Raw genomic sequence first — 23909 nt, 5'->3', positions numbered from 1 at the left:
ATACAAAATTTATCCAAAGAAATTTGGCAATTTGCCTAAACACATATAATCTCAAGAAACTTGTTAGTCAAATATTACATATAAACATCAAGAATCAAGGATGAGCTCATCATGTAATAACTTTCCTAAACATATGATTTTCATATCATATTTCCATATAACATGTGCATTTCCATAACAAATCATCTTAAGTTCAGTTTAACCATGTCAAAACTTTACTCGTTGAATTTATTTGAAATATCGATGGATACACATGTAGTACAAGTGTACAAAACTGTAATCGATCAACTTTTATTTAGGGGTACCCATTAGGGCACATAATCAGAAAGCACTCTCTCGAGCCATATAACAGGATGCTCATGTGAGCCATGTAACAGGAAGCTTATCCGGGCTATAACAGGGAACTTATAAGAGTTTAAAATAGGAAGCTCATTGAGCTTAATAGGTAACTCCGAAGAGTTATTATTAGGGAGCTCCGTATAGCCATATAACAGGAAGTTCAAGCGAGCCATATCAGGAAGCTCATAAAGAGCCTATATCAGAATGCTCATAAAGAGCTGCGGTATGTCTGAATTATATGCAGGATCCATACCGATCATATAACAGGACACTCACAAAGAGCTGCAGTATATCCGCAACACATACAGGATCAATACCGATTAGGATACTCGCAGGAACCATGTAACGGGAAGCTCGAGAAGGCTTATAATGGGATACTCTTTCAAGCTATGGTGTGTCCACAACATATGCAGGACCACAACCAATACGGGAACCTTGTATCTAATCGAATTTCATCTATTCAAACGGGACTTAATATTTATCGGGCTTTATCCGATATTCAATCAATTTCATATACATAACAATTACACAATTCACATATACAACATTTAATTCAAATATATTAATGTACACAATTTATTTACACGAACTTACCTTGACAATTCTTCGTGTTCGTAGGTTACTAATCTGATACTTTTTATTTTCCTCGATCTAATTCCGAGCTAGGTCTATCCGGATCTATACGAGTAAATTTAATTCAATTTAACACAATTCACATTCAATTCCATACAATTCACATCCTAAGTAAAATTACCATTTTAACACTATACTTTTAATTAATTTCAATTTAGTCCCTAGGCTCGGAAAATGAAATTCATGCAATTTAATCATTATTCCAAGCCTAGCCGAATTTTTCATATAACATTTATAGTCCATGAAATTCAAAAAATTCAAAAAAATTTCATGATTTTTACATCTTTATAATTTAGTCTCTAAATCATAATTTCATGAAAATTTCCTTTACAAAAGTTAATTATTTATCAACAACCTTTCATTTTCTATCATAAATTTCAAAATTTTAGCATACTCATCCATGACAAACTTTTAATACTTTGATAAATTTACAAATTAATCCCCAAAATAGGTAGGTTAGGTTACTACGATCTCAAAAATATAAAAATTACTAAAAACAGGACAAGAATGCTTACCCAATTAAGCCAATTTAGCTTGCTAGCTTGCTTGAACTCTTTTCTCTTAGCTAGGGTTTCCATGTATTTTTAATTTGGGGATGAAGATGAAATAGATGACATTAGTTTATTATCATATTTAATTATTTCAATTTCCAATTTAGTCATTTTCTTTTTCTAATTTTCCATAGATGATTCATCATAAATATCTACTAACTCCATTTAATGGTCTAATTACCATATAAGGACCTCAAGTTTGAATTACATAGCTATTTACTACCTATATCTACTAGAACTCAACTTTTGCATTTTATGCAATTTGGTCCTTTCTATAATTAAACATGAAATCAGTAAAATTTTCTTAACAAAATTTTCATACATCGTTCCTATCATAATGTAGACCATGCAATAATATCAAAATATTTTTTTAACTCAAATTTGTAGTCCCGAAGCTACTGTTCTGATTTCACTAAAATCGGGATGTTACAATCCCGACTTCAAAGCAGGATCTTATACCAAAGATATTTTCTCATTCAAAGAACCATACAAAATGGTAAATCAAACTATACACCAACTCTCAGCAACACCATATGAACAATAGCCGCTATGCATAACTTATTTGGCAGGAGAAATACCATTCGAGTTGAAATCGAGCTTAATTCATTTATTGCCCACTTTCCACGGTTTGAAAAATGAGAACCCCTATAGTCATTTGAAGGAATTCCACATGGTTTGTTTAAGCATGAAACCAAAAGGAGTATTTGAAGATCAAATTAAACTCCGAGCTTTTCCTTTTTCATTAGCCGACTTAGCTAGGGAATGACTATTTTATTTACCTCCAGGATCTATTAATACATGGACTGGTATGTCTCAGTTGTTTCTTGACAAGTTTTTCCCAATAGCTCAAGCAGCCGAATTAAGAAGTATAGTCGGAATACAACAAAAAGAAGCAGAGTCACTCTATGAATATTGGGAGCGATACAAGAAGTTGTGCGCAAGTTGCCCACAACATGGTTTGCCTGAACAATCACTCTTACAATATTTCTATAAGGGGTTACTCCCTATGAAAATGAAGATGATTAATGCCGCTAGTGGAGGGGCACTTGTGAACATGACTCCTCAAAGAGCTAGGGAATTAATTTCGACCATGGCTGTGAATTCTCAACAGTATTGACCATCTTAGAACCTACGAGATGGGTTCATGATCTAAGTACTCCTTCCTTAGTAGATTAGATTGACGAGCTTACTAATATGGTTAAAAATATGCTTGTAGGAAAAATGAACCCAGCTCGATTGTGTGGGATTTGTGTCAAGCCTGATCATCCTACCAACTCGTGTTTGATTTTACTTGAAGACAAAACAACACAAGTAGATGTCGTTGGGAACTTCTAGGGCCACCTCAAAAGCATTATGATCCATATTCAAACATGTACAATGCAGGGTGGATGGACCACCCAAATTTAAGCTCTGGGTCGAACCCTCGATATAATCAATCGTATCAGCCAATGCCGCCTTTGCCTCAACAATATCAACCTCTAAAGTCATCTCTTAAAACCATATTAAAGAGGTTAGTCGTTAGCACTAAAAAGTTCAAACAAAAGACTGAAGCGCATCTCCAAGAAATAGATCAACAAATAAGTAAGCTAGCACATACGGTTAGTCGTTTGGAAAACCAAGAGAAATTATCATCTCAAATTGAGCCAAACCCACATCAAAATGCAAGTGTTATTACCGTAAAAGATGGAATAATGCTAGAACCAGTACCTGGCACATGTCGTGATCACAACATTGAACGAGAAGAATAGAAACTAGAATCAACAGCTCCTATGGAGTCGGCACCATTGAAACCATTGTTGTACCACCCCCATTCCCTAGAAGGGTCGCTCAAGTTAAAAAGGAACTAGAGGAAAAATAAATCCTTGAGACATTTTGAAAGGTATAAATTAACATTCTCTTACTTGATGTAATTAAACAAGTTTCACATTATGCAAAATTCTTGAAAAAATTGTGCACCGGTAAAAAGAAACTCTAAGGAAACGAATGGATGAATGTGAGATAAAACGTTTTTGCAGTATTATAAAGCAAAATCCAGCTTAAGTGTAAGGACCAATACATGTTTTCTATATCTAGCAAAATAGGTAATATTGGCATAAAGAAATCCATGTGTGACTTAGGAGCATCTATTAATGTAATGCACTTATCTATTTTTAAATTACTGAACCCGGGTCCTTTGAAAGAAACAGGGGTGATTATTCAATTAGCAGATAGGTCATATGTGTATCCAAAAGGGGTGTTAGAGGATGTCCTTGTCAAGGTAAATAAACTAATTTCCTGTAGATTTTTGCATCATCGACATGGAGGATGACAACTCAAAAAATTCTTCTAATATTCTACACGGAAAATGATTTTTAAGCACTACATGTACGAAAATTGATGTTCGAAGTGGAACACTCACTATGAAATTCGACGGTGAGGTGATAAAATTTAATGTTTATGAGGCGATGGGCCAACCCAGTACAATGTCGAATATTTCTAGTGTTGATATTATTTAACCACTAACGAAATTTCATTTTGAATATCATAAAGAGGATGAGTTACAAACTATGCTTTGCAGGAATTTAGACGTCAATATTTTGGATAAGCTGGATGAATTAATGACGTGAGAAGAGCCAATTCATGAAGCTGTCATTCGCATGGAGGCCCCAAAATTAGAGCTTAAATCATTACCAAAACATTTAAGGAGTCCGATAGAGGAAAAGGCAAACCCAAATAGTGAAGCTCAAAGACGCCTCATTCCATCGATGATGGAGGAATTCATGAAGTGCTTCAAAGACAATGGGAAAAGGTTGAAACCCTTCTACGAGAACTTTCGAGTGTATATAATGGAAGAATTAATTCTCAAGCAACCAAATGAATAACACTCAGGTCGTCGAGCTAACGACATTAAACAAAAGTGCTTTTTGGGAGGCAACCCATATTTATTTATTTTAATTTATTTAATTTTGAATTCAGTTTAATTTATGTTGAAAATAAAAAATAACGATTATTATTTAATCTATTTTATTGTGTTGTTTTCTAGGAACGATGGTAGAGGCTGTCCTTTTTCATCAAAAAATAAACCAGATTTGGACTTCTATGGTGTGGGCATGCCTTGTCAAATTTCAGTGCTGCCATTTGTTGACACATACACACATGACCGAATCAACCAAGACCAACCCGAATTGCTCAAACCACCCTCCGTCAAATTAACACGGGGAGTACACTTGACCCTTCTATTCATTATTGTTTTAAAATTGCATATTGAGGGCGATGTGGGCTAAGTAGAGGGGTTCGTAGGACATGCCATGCTATTTCTTCTTTGCATGTGCTCATTCACTAATATAATTCCTCAATTCGTTTCAAAAATGAACCTCTAATTCTTATGCTAAGTTTATTTAAATGATTGGGTGAATCATGAATAACTAATTCTTACTTGATCAATAAATATTTTGTAGAATTAAAAATGTTAGAGCTTAGTCAATGTTTCATATAAATTGTTGATTCTTTTAAACTTGCCTAATGAAAGTACTCATTTAAATGAATAAATAAAAATTTGTTAATGGCTTCGTTAAGAGTGAAGATTCGGAAATGTAACTGAAATATGTAACAGGGATGAGGTACTTGGGTTGTCATCTCATTTCACATAAAAAGATTTGAGTGATGAGCCGAAACTTGTAACACTCCGCTAATCGAGCTGTCATAAGAAAAAAGAAATAAATTCATTAGGGACATGCCAAATTGAGTCATCGAGATGAGATGTTTGAGTTGTCATCTCATTTCGCGTTAAAATATTTGGCTATGTCTCGAATTCGTAAAAAAAAAGTCGAGTTGAGTAATCCAGGTGAGGTGCTTGAGTTGTCATCTCATTTCACATCAAAAGAGTTGACCATGTCACGAATAAGTTTAAAAAATATAATAAAATGAAATAAATATATATATTGAGTACAATTGTCTTGCAAATTTGATTAAGCCTAAATTTAGTGAAGTAGTTGAGTTTGACATACTGTTCGAGATTTTATAAAATGCTTATTGATTAAGTCTAGCAATTATTTATTTTTTATTCACCTAATTGTTTGCATTATACTTGATTGAGAAAGAGGGTTTGATTTCGAAAAGGATTGTCGAATGATTTTTAGTAGAAATCATGCTTGAGGACAAGAATCAGCTAAGTGGAGGGAATTTGATAGCAAGATAAATTTGTGTTTTTAATGTATTTATTTTTGGCTAATTATCAAATAAGATGCTACTAAACTTGGGTTCTTATCAGGAACGAAGTTAGTATGCTGAAATTCAAAATTATACAAAAATGGGCTAAATTGGAACAAAAAACAAATAGGAGAGGTAGATTGAAAGATTGAAGATTTAAAGTTGGCTTGATAAAGATTAAAGATTTGAAATTGGCCGGATAAAGATCAAATTATTTTTCATATTGTCAAAATCATGTAATTAGTTTAATTTTGGTTTTTAAATTTTGATTTATTCAGTGATAATGTTTGGGAAAATCTAGCTATATTTTAGCATTGGAAGTATGTATAAATACATGGTGGCTATAACTATCGGAGACTTAGCTTTTGAATACAAAAAATTCCTTTCTTTCTTTTCATTTTTATGCGTAGTAAGCAGTTGGCATTCTGTCAATCTTTTTCCAATTTCAATATTTTGGCTAATTTACCTTTTAAGTCCCTCCCCTTTCCACTTTTCACCATTTCCACTAAAATCATTTCTAGATTCCATTTAGCATGATTAATTTGGTATTTGCTATCTCTTCGGTATATAGGATAGTACAAATTCTTCCCTTAAATTTGATTCGATTTCAATTCAAAAAGCATGCGTTGGGCTGGAATTGTTTGGCGTACAGGTGGGAAGTTGAGTCGGTTGTGCGAGATTCAAAATCTCGTGAACAAATTGACGTGTTCAAGTGGGAAAAGCTAGTTGGATTCCATCAAGGGAGATAATAATCAGATTTAAACGACCCACATGGTTGAGGCCGTTGATTTGAGTTGGGCTTTTCAGATCGTAAGGCTGTTGAAGTCTTAAATTACAGGCACATGTCACATGGTTAGAAATTTGGCAAGGGTCGATTTGCAGGTCGTACCGGAACCAACTACAAGAGGAAAAGCTAGTGGTTTGAGGCCTCCTAGATTGCTATAACCAACTTATCTGTTGGACGGAAAAACCTTCTTTCAAGAATCAATTCAAGTTCAGGGTGTGTCGAGGCTAAGGCTAAGCTTAAAAATATTTTGTTTACACATTTATTTTATTTGCTTAAAATTATTTTTGCAATTTCGAATCTGTTTTCATTTTATTACACTACATTTATTTATTTTATTATCTTTATTAACTAAAACCCCCATTTTTCATTTTTCAGTATTGCTATGCACAAGTCATGACACAACTGTGATCGCGATAGTAATTCTGGTCACGAGAAAAGACATATTGAATAACCAATCCCTGTGGATTCGACCCTACTGTTCTATACTACTATTTAGTGTTATCTTATTATAGGAATTTATATTTGGTGGTTTCGACGCTAGCAATAATCACAAATTTCAATGGTGTATTTTCCTAAATCAATTTGGAAAATTATCTGAGTGTAGAAATCAAATCAACACAACCGATCATGCAAAATATATATCAATGAAAACATAAATGGAATAAAAGCAAGATGGTGGCAAACTGCAAAGTTTATTGTTGAATCTGACATGGATCCCCAAGGAAAATCGAAGGCCGTGGCATTCAATGCTCCTCTACTCTAATTCAAGGAAAATCAAGACCGAAAATAATCTGAAAAACGAAAGAAAACTGAAACAAAGAAAGTCTAAACTACGTGATTTCTCTCTCTACTGTTGAGCATGGACTGCAATGCAACAGAAGGCCATGATGCAGACCAGCAGCTGCAGCAGACCAGCATTCAAGCAGGACCAGAAGTAGCTTAATTATTTTGTTTACTTTTTGTTCATTTTGTAATGCCATCCAAGCTAAATATAACTAGACTTTTAGAGTTGTTAATATTTGAATTGATGGATGTAATGGCTAAAAATTGTTCAGCTTTCTTTTGTATTACTTTAGTTGGCAACTTGCCAAAATAGGTGGGAGCAGTTACAAGTTTAGGTAACTGACATTCTAATTTTGTAACTCTTATATTTTCAAATGAAATGAAAAGTAATAGCATTCCATTCAGTTACATTTTTTGCTTTTGAGTTTTCTGTTATGTTTCTGCTTGCTGTTCGAGAGCTTAAGCTCTTGGTGTTTTCATTTGTTTGATTTGCTGCTGCCATTGTTCCAACAAATGGTAATCAGAGCCTCCTATCTTTGTGGACCTCTGTTGTTTATGTTTTAGTTTTTTCAAAGTCAGTTTTTTTGTGTTTTCAAAGTCAGTCTTGGCAGCATGAGTTTTGCTCCTCCTCCACCACCAGTTTTTGCTGGAGACAACTACCACATTTGGGTTGTCAAAATGAAGACATATCTTCAAGCACTTGACCTCTGGAGTGCAGTTGAGAGTGATGTCGAGCCAGCACCATTAAGAGCAAATCCTACCATTGCTCAGATCAGGCAACATGGTGAGGAACGAGCCAAGAAACACAAAGCTATGGCCTGTTTGCAGAATGGAATATCAGATGTTATTTTCACTCGTATCATGGCCTGTAACTCTCCCAAGTAGGCATGGGACAGGCTGAAAGAGGAATTTATGGGATCAGACAAGACCAGGCAGCAACAAGTCATCAACCTTAGAAGGGAGTTTGAAAATTTGAAGATGAAGGAGTCAGAAACTATCAAGCAATATTCTGATAGGATTATGGCTACTGTCAATAATATTAGACTCCTTGGAGAAGATTTCAGTGATAGCAGGGTTGTTGAGAAGGTTATTACCACCTTACCTGAAAGGTTTGAGTAAAAAATCTCCTCATTGGAGGACTCGAGAGATCTCACAACCATTTCTTTGTCTGAGTTGGTTAACTCACTCTATGCACTTGAACAGAGAAGAGCAAGTAGGCAGGAGGAGAGTCTTGAAGGTGCTTTTCAAGCAAAGGTCAGAGAAGGCTCCAGCTCAAGCCAGAAAGCTAAGAAGCCTTGGTTTGAAAAGAGGGAAAGATCAAAGAAAGATGCCGGTAGAAGGAGGTTTCCACCATGCATTTACTGCAAGAAGACCAATCACCTGAAAAAATTTTGCTGGACCAGACCAGATATACAGTGCAAAAGCTGTAAGAAGTATGGTCATCATGAGAAAATCTGTAGAAGTCATGAGAAGGCACAAGCACAACCAGTACAAGCCAAGTCTGCCGAGGATGTCCAAGCTCAGAAGGAGCATGTATTTACAACTTCATGTTTTGCAGCTAAAAGCAAGAGCAGTTGGCTTGTGGATAGTGGCTGCTCACACCACATGGCTGCAGATGAGAGCCTTTTCAAGAACCTTGACAGGAGCTATGTCTCGAAGGTCAGGATAGGCAATGGCAACTTGATTGAAGCAAAAGGTAGAGGTGATGTGGTCATTCACACTGGTTCAGGAAACAAAATCATTTCTGATGTGCTCTATGTGCCAGAAATAGACCAAAATTTACTCAGTGTAGGCCAGCTAGTCAAGAAAGGCTTTTCACTAGTTTTCAAGAATGATTCTTGTGTTATAAGTGATGCTCATGGTAGGGAGATTGTCTCAGCACCTATGGGAGACAAATGTTTTATGCTGGAAGTGAGTCAGCTTGAGAAAAGTGCATATACAAGCTCAGTTGACAATACTGATCTTTGGCACAAGAGGTTTGGCCATGTTAACCTCAAATCACTTGATTTGCTGCACAAAATAAACATGACAGAGAACATGGTGAAGGTTAGTGCAAGTGAAGGTGTTTGTGAGGTGTGTCAGCTTGGCAAACAAGCCAGGTTGCCCTTTTCAGCTAACCAAGCATGGAGGGCTCGAGAAAGACTTGAGTTGGTGCACTCAGATGTCTGTAGACCAATGAAAACCCCTTCACTGAATGGCAGTAAGTATTTTATACTGTTTATTGATGATCTGACCAGATTTTGCTGGGTTTATTTCATGAAACAGAAGTCAGAAGTGTTTGAAGTTTTTGGAAAGTTCAAGGCATTGGCAGAAAATCAAACAGGCTGCAGGATTAAGGCCTTGAGGACAGACAATGGTTCTGAATACTTGTCTGAAAGATTTCAGAAGCTATGTGAGCAGGCTGGGATTCATCATCAGTTAACCACAGTGTACACTCCTCAGCAAAATGGAGTGTGTGAGAGGAAGAACAGAACAGTGATGAACATGACCAGGTGTATGTTGTTTCAAAGCAAGCTTCCAAGCATTTTTTGGGCTGAAGGTGTCAACACCTCAGTGTACCTGCTCAATAGGCTGCCAACACATGCTGTGAATGATAAAACTCCTTTTGAAGCATGGTATGATCTTAAACCAACTGTTTCCCATTTAAAAGTGTTTGCTTGCAAGTGTTTTGTACTTGTCCCTACAGAAAGAAGAACCAAGCTCGAGAAGAGGTCAGTTCCTGGTATATTTGTTGGCTACAGTAGCTGCAAGAAGGGCTACAGAGTATTTGATCCTTCAACCAAGAAGATTTTGGTAAGCAGGGATGTCAAATTCGATGAAGGAAGGTTTTGGAGTCTAGATGGCTCTAACACAAGTCAGTTTGAAGAAGAGCAGATTGACAGCAATCTGGAATTGGCAGAAAATGAAGTCAGTAATGCCAATGTAGATGATGCTCTTGTGAGAGGGACCAGGTCTATTGCTGATATCTACCAAAGATGCAATGTGGCCATTGTTGAGCCTTCAAGCTATGAAGAAGCTGCAAGAAGTAAGAGCTGGAAGAAGGCTATGGAGGCTGAAATCGACATGATCCATAAGAATGACACTTGGGATCTGGTAGACAGACCTGATCAGAAGAAGGTCATAGGTGTCAAGTGGGTTTTCAGGACCAAATTCAATGCAGATGGCTCTCTGAACAAGCACAAGGCAAGGCTTGTGGTGAAAGGGTACAATCAACAGTTTGGCATTGATTTTGAGGAGACATTTGCTCCAGTGGCAAGGTTGGATACCATAAAGCTTCTATTTGCTTTCGCTGCACAGAAACAGTGGAAGGTCCATCAGCTTGATGTCAAGTCAGCTTTCCTGAATGGCTTCCTTAAAGAGGAAATTTATGTTGAACAGCCTGATGGATTTAAAGTCCAAGGAAAGGAGGACAAGGTTTACAAGCTGAAGAAGGCACTCTATGGACTAAAACAGGCTCCTCAAGCCTGGTATGACAGGATAGATGCTTACCTGTTTAGGCTCAATTTCGAGAAAAGTTTGAGTGAGCCAACTTTGTTTATAAAGAAGACTAAAGATGAGACTTTGCTGATTGTCTCAATATATGTGGATGATCTATTAGTGACTGGAAGCAGGGTCGATTTGATTCAGGAGTTCAAGAAGAATATGCAAGACATGTTTGACATGACAGACTTGGGAATCATGACTTACTTCCTTGGTATGGAAGTAGACCAGTCTGATCAAGGCATTTTTATCAGCCAGCATGCATTTGCCTTAAAAATTCTCACTAAGTTTCATATGGAAAATTGCAAGCCAGTGAGTACACCTCTAGTCATGGGACAGAAGTTGAGCAGCTATGGAGATAAAGAAAAGGTGGATGAAAGAGAGTATAGAAGTCTAATTGGATGTTTGCTATACTTGACAGCAAATAGACCTGACCTTATGCATTCGGTCAGTTTGCTATCTCGTTTTATGCATAGCTGCAACACATCACATTTAAAGGCTGCAAAGAGAATCCTCAGGTATGTGAAAGGATCCTTGAAGTTTGGAGTGATGTTCAAGACAGGAGGTCAGCTGAAGTTATCTGGCTACTCAGATAGTGACTGGGGAGGTTCGATTGATGATATGAGGAGTACTTCAGGCTACCTCTTTTCTCTTGGTTCAGGAGCTTTCTGTTGGAGCTCTAGAAAGCAACAAACAGTTGCTCAATCAACTGTTGAGGCAGAGTACATAGCAGCAGCTGGAGCAGTAAGCCAAGCTATTTGGCTTAGAAAATTGTTGTGTGATTTGAATGAGGAACAATTTGAGCCTACTGAGATTATGGTTGATAATCAATCAGCAATAGCTATCTCCAAGAATGCTGTTTTTCATGGCAAAACAAAGCACTTTAAGCTCAAATTTTATTTTGTTCGAGAGGCAGTACAATCAAAGGATGTGAATCTTGCATATTGTAGTTCACAAGATCAATTGGCTGACATTTTAACAAAGCCTCTTGGTACTATGAGGTTTGAATTTCTTAGAGACTTGGTTGGTGTTTGTTGCCTACAGTCCAAGGAGGAGTGTTGAGCATGGACTGCAATGCAACAGAAGGCCATGATGCAGACCAGCAGCTGCAGCAGACCAGCATTCAAGCAGGACCAGAAGTAGCTTAATTATTTTGTTTACTTTTTGTTCATTTTGTAATGCCATCCAAGCTAAATATAACTAGACTTTTAGAGTTGTTAAGATTTGAATTGATGGATGTAATGGCTAAAAATTGTTCAGCTTTCTTTTGTATTACTTTAGTTGGCAACTTGCCAAAATAGGTGGGAGCAGTTACAAGTTTAGGTAACTGACATTCTAATTTTGTAACTCTTATATTTTCAAATGAAATGAAAAGTAATAGCATTCCATTCAGTTACATTTTTTGCTTTTGAGTTTTCTGTTCTGTTTCTGCTTGCTGTTCGAGAGCTTATGCTCTTGGTGTTTTCATTTGTTTGATTTGCTGCTGCCATTGTTCCAACATCTACTCTAATTCAGTGCTCCTCTGATTACCACATATTCTTTAGGGTAAAAAGATGAATAGGATGGGAAAAGATCAATGCACCCTTGGCAAACATGCAGTGTTTAAATCCTTTCTTTGATCGCTCTGTCTTTTGCTTTCACTTTTCCTTTCTTTCAATCCTTCAAACAAGAAAACCTCATATATAAAATAAAAATACAAGTTAAATAAGCCCTAAGATGAGTTATATTTGGACCAGTAGCTCAAAAATAAGCCTTATAAATATAATCAGGACCTTGTTGTGATACCCATAACTTGATAATGAACTTATCAACTATATATAAACGAAGTATGTTCTCTCAAAATTCTGTTGTCTTATTAAAGACACAATTGCTTAGTGAAAGAGTTGGACATCTTTTGCGAAAGAGTTCTTCGTATACATGCGTTAGAGATGGTCTCAATGCAACTGGGAGATGTTGAGATATGCCCTAGAGCCAATTCACCTAACAAGCATATCAAGTTAAATATTGTTAAAACTGATAAAAGAAGGTTCTTTTTCATGTTAATGGCATGATTAATTGATGATAATGAGACCACTAATTGGGTCAAACACAATGGGCTTGAAAGCGAATTATGATGATTCATAATTATGATATCACATTGCATCGAAGTTGTGTTTCTAAAAATGTTCTTGGTCAATGTATTTTAGATGTTATCATATTTCTTTCCCAATATAGTACAAATTCTCAACCAAAACTACAATCACTCAGTTTTTTTTAACAAGAAATTGTAGTTTTTACAAGCAATCCATCCACAATTTTAGCGAATTATAATTAATTTATAACTTTGCATATTTACAAGGCACCCCAAACTAGATGTACCTAATTTTCTATCTTTCTAATTTCATCTATACTGGTATAAGAAAATATCCCTCAACAAATTTTGAAATACATAGATAAACTTGAAAATTTTTTAATATATTCTTGTTACGGTGCTGTTATGGTTGATCATTAAATGAAAGAGGACCCTCTTTCTTGCAATTCCATGGTATCTTTCATAGAAGAGCGAAAAAATGGGAATCCAGTACCGATTCCATCATAAAACAGCCCACAGAACTCATCATCATTACCTGCTAAGTGTTTGTTCTTCTCTTCATCTTCATCAGTACTACCACTTTCATCTTCACACACATTTGCCAAATTTTTTTCAACCAGATCTCGGAATATGGAAGATCGAAGGAGCAAGCCTAGTGCCGTAGTTGATGAACACTTGTTGGAGTTCATCACATGGATCTTGCTTTCAACAACTTGTTTTGGAAAAGAGTTCAAGTAATCTGCAGTAGAAGAGTGGTTAAATGAGGGCTTCGATTCCTCTCTCGGAGTGCTGGCTTGGCTTGGTAATGTCACTGGTTCAGGTTCTACCGCCATTGGCAGTGATTCATTAGGCTTTAACCATCTGATATAAGTGCTTAAATCAAAATTGGTCACTGCATTGATCCCTCTGTATTCGATTGCTGCAATGTCGTAAGCTCGAGCAGCCTCTTCTTGGGTGCCTGTAAATGAGATATATAGTCCGGTGTAAGTGTTAGATACAAATATGTATCTACCTGGGGTCCAAATATGAAACTTACTGTAAGTGCCAAGATAGAGATATTTGTTTCCAAAGACTCTCCCTATTCTTGCTTCCCATCTTCCATTGTTATGGTGCCTGCATGTTTTTATCCAAAGAAATTTTCAGTTCTTTGAGTTTTGGCATTAAAAAGAAAAAATAAACCCTAAAATCTAGACAATGAAGAAAAATACCTTGCAACTCCCCTATACTTGGATACACCTCTTGAAAACCCACTGCTCTTTCTGTAACAAATAAATTCCAACAGGTTATTCAGTAAAAATACCTTGAGTAATAAAACAACTAATTTAGAAATATAATATATATATATATGATTGTTCTTAAACAACCTTATCAAAGATGAACTCCTAGATGGATGTACCATTTTGTGATTGGTAGGTAAAGCTTCCTTACCTTCTTAATGAGGCCAAGTACTCCTCTTTTGTGAGAGTCTGCATTATTTCAATCTCTTTTCCGTAATCTGATATCTGCAGAAATTATCCAGCGAGTTAGATCAGTTGTTTATATAATACTTTACTAAGTTAGTTCCACTCGAAATATGGGATAAGTCTATATGTTTAACATGATTATATTAAAAAAATTAGTTTTTCAAATATTTGGAGGATTTTTAGTGGTTGAAATGCTCATAATCATATTTATGTATACATAAAAAAAGGAGATTATATATTATACATACAGGAAAATTGGTGAAAGTGGAAGTCCCCCAATACTTAAGTGCAGCTAAATCATAAGCTCTAGCAGCAGCTTCTTCTTCATCATAAGCTCCTGAAAATATTCAATTTTTATTTAGTACGAAAAAGATGAGTGAAACTTGAATTAGCAGTTAAATGATGTGCACTCACCAAGATAAACTGCAGGGATCCATCCCAAAAGAGTCAATTCCACCACAGGAATGAATGAAAGGAATAACATAAAATCATGTAAGTATCATGAATTCAAAATTAATTATAATGAAAGAGAAGGGAAATACAACAAATAAATAATTGAATACGAATCTATATCTGGATTCATTTAGTATATGAATGTTACTATCTAATTCTAAATCCACATCTGACTTAACAATAGTGTCGGATATTCAATTTTGTAACACAGTTTATTTACCTTGTTTCCCTTTCTTCTTCTGTGTAATATTCCAAGAGAGCTTATCCCACAAATGAGCTTCATATCGCCCAGTCCATCGATGCCTGTTCATTTTCATATTAATTCGATGGTTATTGTAATTTTGGATATCCCCAAACACCTGTTTAATTTTGCAGTACCTGCTAACTCCACGAAACCTTGAACTTCTTTTGACAGTGGTAGCAGTAGCAGCGGCATTGCGTTGCTGATGACCATCTCGATTGTCGAATGCAACCGACCCTGCTGGATCTCTTCGCCTTCTTTTGGCACATCTTATAGCCTCAACTTGGATATTCTCACTGTCATCACAACACTTTCGGCGTCTTCCAAGCCCTAGGTATCGTTCATCGTTAACCATCCTCATTTCCATATCCATCGTTTGTTTTCCCTCTCTATGCCTGTTTCATCTATAGGGAATCATGTAAGAAATCGTCATATATATAATGTGCTTAATTAATTATCAATTTTGGATTTTTATGTTTTCGTTATATGATTATATAATTATTTTCTGGTTTGAAAACAAGTTTATCGATCATCACTATGAGCCATTAAGACAATTTGCAATGTTCATATTCTGTTGGCCGACCTATATATATTTGTATGTATCTAAAAGCGACGTATTCACTTCAAATTTGCTTCACCTAGTCGGTTACTCTATATTTTTAATGATAAATTAAAAAGTAGAAGAAATTGTATGAAATTGTAATTTCATGTAATCTCTATCCCTTTTTAATAGAAGAATGACAAATTAGATTTTTCTTTCTAATTTTTAGTATTTTTAATTAGAGTTAAATTTTTTCAGACGGAAAAATCTGATTTATCATTCTCCTAACATAGAATCACAATTTCAAACAATAATTTCTTACAAAAAATCACAGTTTCATATTATCTTTTCTCATAAAAAAAAGTATATAAGTAAAAAGACGTATCTTGAAAATGTTATGTGAAGATTAACTGAAAGTATACTATTATTACATTAATTGAAGTATTTATAAATTTAATAAAAAAAAGTATATAAATAAAAAGAAGTATCTTGAAAATGTTTCGTGAAGATTAACTGAAAGTATACTATTATTACATTAATTGAAGTATTTATAAATTTAATCCTTGCTTATTTACAAACATTATTTTTATATGCTTTATATAAAAAAGTCATTTTGAAGAATTAAGAAAGCATGCAATTGCTTCTTCTTTTTTTAATAAAAAATTATATTAAAAAAAAATTCAGATGTCGGTAAAATTTCACAATGGTTACATCAGACAAGTTTAAGACATAACGAAGTATATGTTTTGTTATACCAACAGCTTCATTGGATTCCCCGTCCATTTCGTTAAAACTAGAAAAAAAAAACAAGAAGAAAAAACTACAAATATTCCTTTTGTGATGCTCTAATTTTACATTGAGAGAACTATACATGTAAAATCTTAAAATAAAAATAAAAATCATTTGTCTGTGAAATTTTTAATCAACACAAATAATATCTCGTAAAATACATTTTGTAAATAAAATCATATAAATTTTGAGTTAAAGCTAACAATTTGAGTCGGTATCAGTAAGACAGTGGGCAGAATGAGAGTTTGTTTCCCTTACCAGCTCTAATTGACTGAGTTTCCTATGGAATCAACCAGCAAAATATTATTGTAAACAAATGTGAACTTTATTTTTATTTTTTATTTTTTAAAGCTGGAGACTAGCACAAGAAATTCTTTCTGGATTTTAGGGGTGGACGTTCGATCGAATCGAGTGAAAAAATTTCGAGTTTTGACGAGTTCTATTTTATCATCTGAACTTGATTTTAATTTTTTTTGAATTGAGTTGAGTGAAATGAAATTTGAATCGAGTCGAATTGAATCGAATCGAGTGAAATTTTTTAAGTTAAATTAAAAAATTAAACATGTTAAATTAAAATCTTGTTATAACTAATTCCGTGTTAGAGTGCATAAATTTAAAATTTTTTTTAAAAAATAATACAAAATAAGATAGTTTAGTATGATAAACTTGAATAATTAATAAACTTATTTAGGTCCAAAATTATTATTTTAGAAAATTTTAAAATTTTAACTTTCTTTATATATTCTTTAGATTTTTTAAAAATATAAATTTTGAATTTTTGAAAATTATTTTGATTTTTTTTTCGAATTTTTGTTGGCAGAAAGACCAATTTGCTCATTTTCAAAATTGGTAGGGATCAAAGGGGTATTTACACCCATATGTTATTTGAATGGTAAAATTCAACTCAAACTCAAATTAGTTATTCGAGTTTACTCGATTCGATTAACTCGAAATTCGATTTTTTTTATTTTTCAAATCGAATCGAATTTTGCTCACTCCTCTTATATTCTATTTCAAGTTAGAGGAAAATAAATAAATTGAAGCATAACCTTGTTTGTTTTAACTACTCAATTCTGTCATAGTCCACTATGCTTTTTTTTTGTCTGAAAATAAATATAATGCCAGGAAGTTGATCAATAACCTGCTACTGATTCATGGTTTTTCTCTATTTTCAATTGTTTGTTATGTTCCCATCATAATTTCTTTTCAAAACAAAACACATTACCTTGAGATTTTGTTCAGCCTTTTTTGATTATAGACAATCAAAACAGCTATATTACCTTAATTATTATAATTGATTCATATATATGTCTGACATTGATTGTAGACATGAATTCTTAATACGGGTAGTCTGTGTTGGGTCCTTCCATTTTATAACTGCTTGCAAGTACACAACCATTGTAGATTGTGTGCATATGAGACATATTAGGTTGTGGATGTTCCAACTGGTAGTCGCTGTTGTGAAATATGGTGAAGCAATGGAGGATGAGGGCTTTGTTATTGACAAAGACGAAGGAGGGTGTCCAATAGACTGATTCTGAGAGTGATGAAGAATCTGATGCTTAATGAAAAAGAGGCAATTCATTGTGTTGTGTTGCATGCTTTATCAAATTCTCAGACAACTTCTATCTTTTCGTATCTTCTTCTCTGCTTTCATGTTTTTCTCACAAATATTGTTTCGAGTATATATATGGTTCCGATTCTTCATTTTATTATTCAACATTCTTGTTAGATGTATATATGTAAATGTATATATAATCCTCTAAATACATTTTTAAAAAAACTTCTAAAAAATTTGAACAGTATATAACCACAAGTGCAAAAACATGATACAAGCACGTCAATTAACTTTAATTTACTTTCCCATAATACAAACAACAAAGGGATTGAGATTATTCTGAATCCATTCTTCAGTAGCATTCAGAAATGTTTCTGTAAGTGTTATACTGATTGGCTTGGGTGCAAATATCCAACACATATATTCCAATAGAATACATTCAAATTTCTTTCAACAAAAAGGAAAAAGTTGGAAGTAAGGTGATGTATGGGTAATATTTTGATAAAAATAGGTAATCTGTTGATGGGTAATCTCTTGAGTTTTATTAATAGATCTCAAGGGTATATATATTTATACTGTAGTAGTTGCATAGGAATTAAATTGCTAAAAGATAATATCTAATAATAATATCGTAACACCTTTCTCAAGTTAGAGCATGCATATCATAAATCCCAACTTGCTGAGAAGATATTTAAATTGCGATTTACCTAGCGCTTTTGTAAAAATGTTAGCCAACTGAATGGAGGTCGAAACATAAGAAGGTGCAATCAACCCATCTTGGATTGCATCCCTAACAAAGTACAATCAACTTCAATATGCTTAGTACGCTCGTGAAATACGAGATTCTATGCAATATGCAGTGCAGATTGACTATCACAAAATAAAGGAATTGCTTTAGGATGATGAACACCTAAGCTCAATAGCAAGGCCTTCAGCCATTTGAGCTCACAAGTAACAGAAGCCATAGACCTATACTCAGCCTCAACAGAAGAACAGGAAATCGTATGTTGTTTTTTAGTTTTCCAAGAAATGAGAGATTGTCCTAGAAAGACAATTCAACCAATAAGCGAACGCTGAGTTAACAAGAAAGCAGCCCAATTCGAATCACACCACCCTTTCAAGGACAAATCACTATTAAATCTCAAAAGAATCCCTTGACCATAAGAGCCTTTCAAGTATCGGACAACACGCAGAGCCACGTCCCAATGCTCCTACCTTGGCTTATGCATAAACTAGGATAAAACATGAATTGAGTATGCCAAATCCGGTCTGGTAACTGCTAAATAAATCAAACAACCCATTAATCGTTCATACGGCTCAAAATCAGACAAGATTGTCCTGTAACATGTGCTAATTTATGATTTTGCTTTACTGGCGATCCTATGGGCTTTGCTCTCAAAAGACATGCCTCTGAAATAATATCAAATGCATATTTTATTTAACAAAGAAATAACCCCAAAGAGCTATGTGCTACCTCTATCCCCAAAAAATATTTCAAAACACCAAGATCCTTTATATGAAAGTAAGAACTAAGATACCCCTTAAAAGTTTTCAAAGCAGCGGAATCGTTCCCAGAAATAAGCAAATCATTAGCATAAAACAACACATTAACGCATACAGATCCCTCAGTGAATGTAAAGAGAGCATAATCAGAATATGATTGAATAAATCCATACCCTTTCAGTGCAATAACAAGCTTTGCAAACCAACACTGAGGAGCTTGTTTCAACCGATACAAAGGCTTGCACAAATGACAAACCGTTGTTCCAAGCTTATTAGGAGCAAAACCTGAAGGAAGCTTCATGTAAACCTCTTCATCAAGATCACCAAGCAGGAAGGCATTATGGACATCCATCTGATGTAACTCCCAATTTTTTGAAGCTGCAATAGCTAAGAAAGCCCGAACTGTCACCATTTTTACCACAAGTGCGAAAGTTTCATTATAGTAAATACCTTCTACCTGATGATTACCAAAAATAACAAGATGAGCTTTAAGTCTCTCAATACTTCCATCGGAGTTATATTTAATCTTGTACACACACTTACTACTCAGTGTTTTCTTTCCAAGAGGAAGTGTTTCCATAGACCAAGTGTCATTGTCCTCCAAAGCACAAATCTCCTTTTATATAGCGTTATGCCATCTTGCATCTTTCATAGCCTCTTTAAAAGACTGTGGCTCAACCCCTGCAGTAATAGCTGTAAGAAAATCTCGGTGTTTCACAGTAAATTTGTCACAATTAACATAATGCGTTATAGGAAATAGAGTACCTAATGAAGGCACTGAAGTAGGTAAGGTGAGAGATGGACTTTTCTTTATTACGGTATGAGTAACAAAATCTCAAAGCTTCGCAGAGGGAAAATTCTCCCTATGCCCTCGTCCTAATTTAGGCATATCGTTACCCAAAGCCCCTTGTACCACCATGTCATTGGAGGAAGAAGAAGATACCACAGGTGTTGGAGAACTCGCAGGAGGTGAACTCACAGGCTGCGGAGTAGCAAACGAAGGAACTATCGTGGGATGTAACACCTTTAATTCACCAAAATATGTATCGAAAATTACATCTGCACTCCTATATGACAAAGCAACATTGTCAGGCTCAATGGTTGCAGTATTTTCATCCAAATATGGAAAAATATCCTTAAAAAATTTCACATTGCAAGACACAAAAAACTTCTTAGAATCCAGATCATATAAATACCAACTCTTTTTTCCAAAAGGGTACCCAACAAAAATACACTTTCGACTAGCAAACTTATCACCCTTAGAGCGTTGATTATGAGCAAAACATAAGCAATTAAACATACAAATATCATCAAACAAATGAGGGGCTACCAAACAACATTTCATAGGGTGTTTTATTGTGAAGAAGAGGTGAATAAGTTCGATTAATGAGATGAGAAGCAACCAACACACACTCCACCCAAAAAGATATAGGCAGATTTTCTTGGAAACGCAAAACACGAGCTACATTAAAAATATCGTGATGTTTTCTCTCCACTTTCACATTTTTTTGAGAAGTATCAACACAAGATCTTTGAAAAATAATGTCATTTAAAATAAAATAATCCTGAAGACATTTAAATTTCGTCCCACTATGACTTCTAACACATTTCACTTGTTGAGAAAATTGACGATCAATCATAACAATGAATGACATGAAAACTTTGAAAACCTCCTTTTTATTAGCCAATAGATATACTCAAACAGCTTGAAAGAAATCATCAACCAATGTCAAAAAATAATGAGATCCACAAGATGAAGGAGTGTCATAAAACCCTCATAAATCACAATGTACTAACTCAAATATATGAGTGGCTTTCTATTCACTAATTGGAAAGTTACTTCTTGTTTGCTTAGCACGATAACAAATTTCACATGCTTTATTCAGATGATCTTGAGGGTTGCTAGCATAAAGAAGTAATTTTACAATTTTCTCGGAAGGGTGACCCAATCTTCTATATCAAAGTTCCAAAAAGGATGAAGCTTCAATCGAAACCACTTTGACTACTGAAACCCACTAGAAGTAGTAAATTCCATCTCATCTCTCACCCGCTCCAATCAGCTCCCTCAAATGAAGGTCAAGAATAACACATATGTTAGTAGAAAATTGGACAAAACAATTCATATCATCATTCAACTGGGAAACCGAAATTAAATTACAGTTTAATTTAGGAACGTAAAGAACGTATTTTAAGTGAATTTTATCCGTTAATTTAACCATTCCTTCTTAAGTAGCCACCATAGTTTAGCCATCAAGGAGTCCTACGGAACATGCTACACATAAGATCACCCGTAACATGATTTGAACACCCCACATCAATAATCCAATTATTCTTACCATTCAACCAAGTGGAAGTTGATTGTGTATTACCGAACACCGCCAAAAGAGACTGTCATTGCCCAGCGGTAAAACCAGAAAGTGTCACCCCCTAATGGTGGTAAAGGAGAAGAAGACTCACCGCCAACCATTTAGAATGATGAAAAAAAATTAAAAACCTTGCTGAGATGCCATGAAAAAAATAGGGCAATCTCTTGAATTTTATTGATAGACCTCAAGGGTATATATATCTATACAATAGTAGTTGGTTGCGTAGGAATCAAATTGCTAAAAGATAATATCTAATAATAATTTCCTATAATATCCTATTAGAAATCAAATTGCTAAAAGATAATATCTAATAATAATATCCTAACATATTTAATATTTGAATTCTCGATAAAGTATATGTTGCAAGAGTTGGCAAGTTTAGCAAGAATTTTATCATTTATTGTTGAGGCAACTGATAATTAGTTAACAAACAAATAAAAATTCTTGTAAGTGCTCTAATGTTATGTTTCGGAACGTGGATTTGAGAATATGGATTTAAATTTTATTTATTATATAAATGGTAAGAATGAAATGCATATATTATAAAATAAAGTAGTAGAGATTCAATATAATATTATTTTCAAAAAGTATAAAAATATGGATTTGTCAAATCCAAAAATGTTTTGAAAATTTCAAATTAATGCATCTAAAAAATCCATGGATTTGAGAAATTCTCATGAATGTCACCTTTCAAAATAGTTTACTACTCAATTTACAATATTTTTTAAACCCAAATCCATATTATAAAATCTTAGACTCTTCCCTTCTTCTATCTTTCATTTACTCTTTCTTCCAATTACGGGAACCTCATAGGTAAGCATTTCAGAGCTATTGTTTTCAGATTTTATTTGTTCTTATTGTTTTCTACACTCTACATCAATTTACATGTGTCATCTTGGTATCAGAGTCAAGATTCTTGGTCATGATTGATAGAACTCGCTCCCATGATGTTCATTGATAAAAGAAGATGATCAAAGATTCTTTTCAAATAGCTCATGGACAAAATCCAATGTCCAAAAACGCGACAAGAAAGGGTTATAACAATGACCACAAATGATATTGCTTCCTTCAATATTTAGCAAAATATGGTCATAACTTAGTTACAAGATGATCATCCTCATCAAAGTAACAAAAGTCAATATTTTTCCACTTGATAGATTAAGGTAGATTTCCCTCACTTTAATGAGGACTACTTGAAAAGGTAGTTGTACAAGTGCTAATAGTTTTTTGAAATAGATCATACCCCTAAGAAAGCTAAGGTTAAGTTGGTGTTGTTAACTTTGAAAGGAAGGCCCTCCAATGGCACCAAAATTGAATTAAACACTAGGGAGGTAATGATGTGGTGACATGGGTAGCCTATGAGTAACCATTAGAGGTTCAATTTGCTGACAAGATAAGAAATACAAATTGGGCACAAATGTAAGAAGAATCATATGAAGTGGTTGAATTAGATCCTAAGACTTCAATGAAGCTGTGGGAGTTGGATTAGGAAAACACTCATATTTCTATGGATGATTGATTAGTGATCATCATCATCATCATCATCATCATATATATATATATATAGAGAGAGAGAGAGAGAGAGAAAAGGCCCTTTTCACTTATATATTAGTAAGTTTCTAAGTAAAATGTCATGTATTTAGACTTAATTGAGGTAGTTTTCATAATTTTCATCATATTTACTTTTTTATGCATTTTTACTAGGTTTTACTTATATTTTATTTTTTTAATATTAAGTAATTTTAATAAGTGTTTATGACTTATATTTATGTTCATTTTGTTGGAACATTTTCAAATATTTATAGTGTTCCAATAACTATAAATGAATGAGTGTAATTAATCAAAAGTTATATTATTTGATTTTTTGAAAAAGAATTATAACTATTTAATAATATTAATTGAATAGTTATAATATTAAATGAATAATTATGTGTTTATTTTAAAGACATAATTATTCAGAAAGACACCTATTGAAAGATGTCTCTATGAAGAGACATGAAAATTCCTATAAATAGGAATGAGATTTCATTTGGAAATCACACCAACAAATTCTAATATTTTTTCTTTCCTTCCTTCATTTTCTAATATTTTTAGATTATTTTATAAAGTATTACTGTAGAAATCCTTTATAAAAATTGAGTTTCTTGTCATACATTACTCAGT

General features: G+C 34.2%; 1 protein-coding gene across 1 annotated transcript; it reads right to left on the bottom strand.

Annotated features, from left to right (window-relative positions):
* Nucleotides 1–13067: 13067 nt before the first annotated feature.
* LOC107961352 (AP2-like ethylene-responsive transcription factor At1g79700) lies at nucleotides 13068–15391 on the bottom strand. Its single transcript, XM_016897505.2, has 8 exons — nucleotides 15127–15391; nucleotides 14969–15051; nucleotides 14710–14718; nucleotides 14544–14632; nucleotides 14261–14334; nucleotides 14041–14091; nucleotides 13869–13945; nucleotides 13068–13790 (listed from the first exon to the last, which is right to left on the bottom strand). The coding sequence occupies exons 1-8, from the start codon at nucleotides 15360–15362 to the stop codon at nucleotides 13249–13251; spliced, it is 1161 nt and encodes a 386-aa protein (XP_016752994.1). The 5' UTR covers nucleotides 15363–15391; the 3' UTR covers nucleotides 13068–13248.
* Between the last annotated feature and the right edge of the window lie 8518 nt (nucleotides 15392–23909).

The sequence above is a fragment of the Gossypium hirsutum genome, chromosome D04 (genome assembly GCF_007990345.1).
Source record: "Gossypium hirsutum isolate 1008001.06 chromosome D04, Gossypium_hirsutum_v2.1, whole genome shotgun sequence".
In the NCBI taxonomy this organism is placed as follows: domain Eukaryota; kingdom Viridiplantae; phylum Streptophyta; class Magnoliopsida; order Malvales; family Malvaceae; genus Gossypium; species Gossypium hirsutum.
Note: the sequence above shows the minus strand (reverse complement) of the source record. Positions and strands in the feature narration are given on the sequence as shown.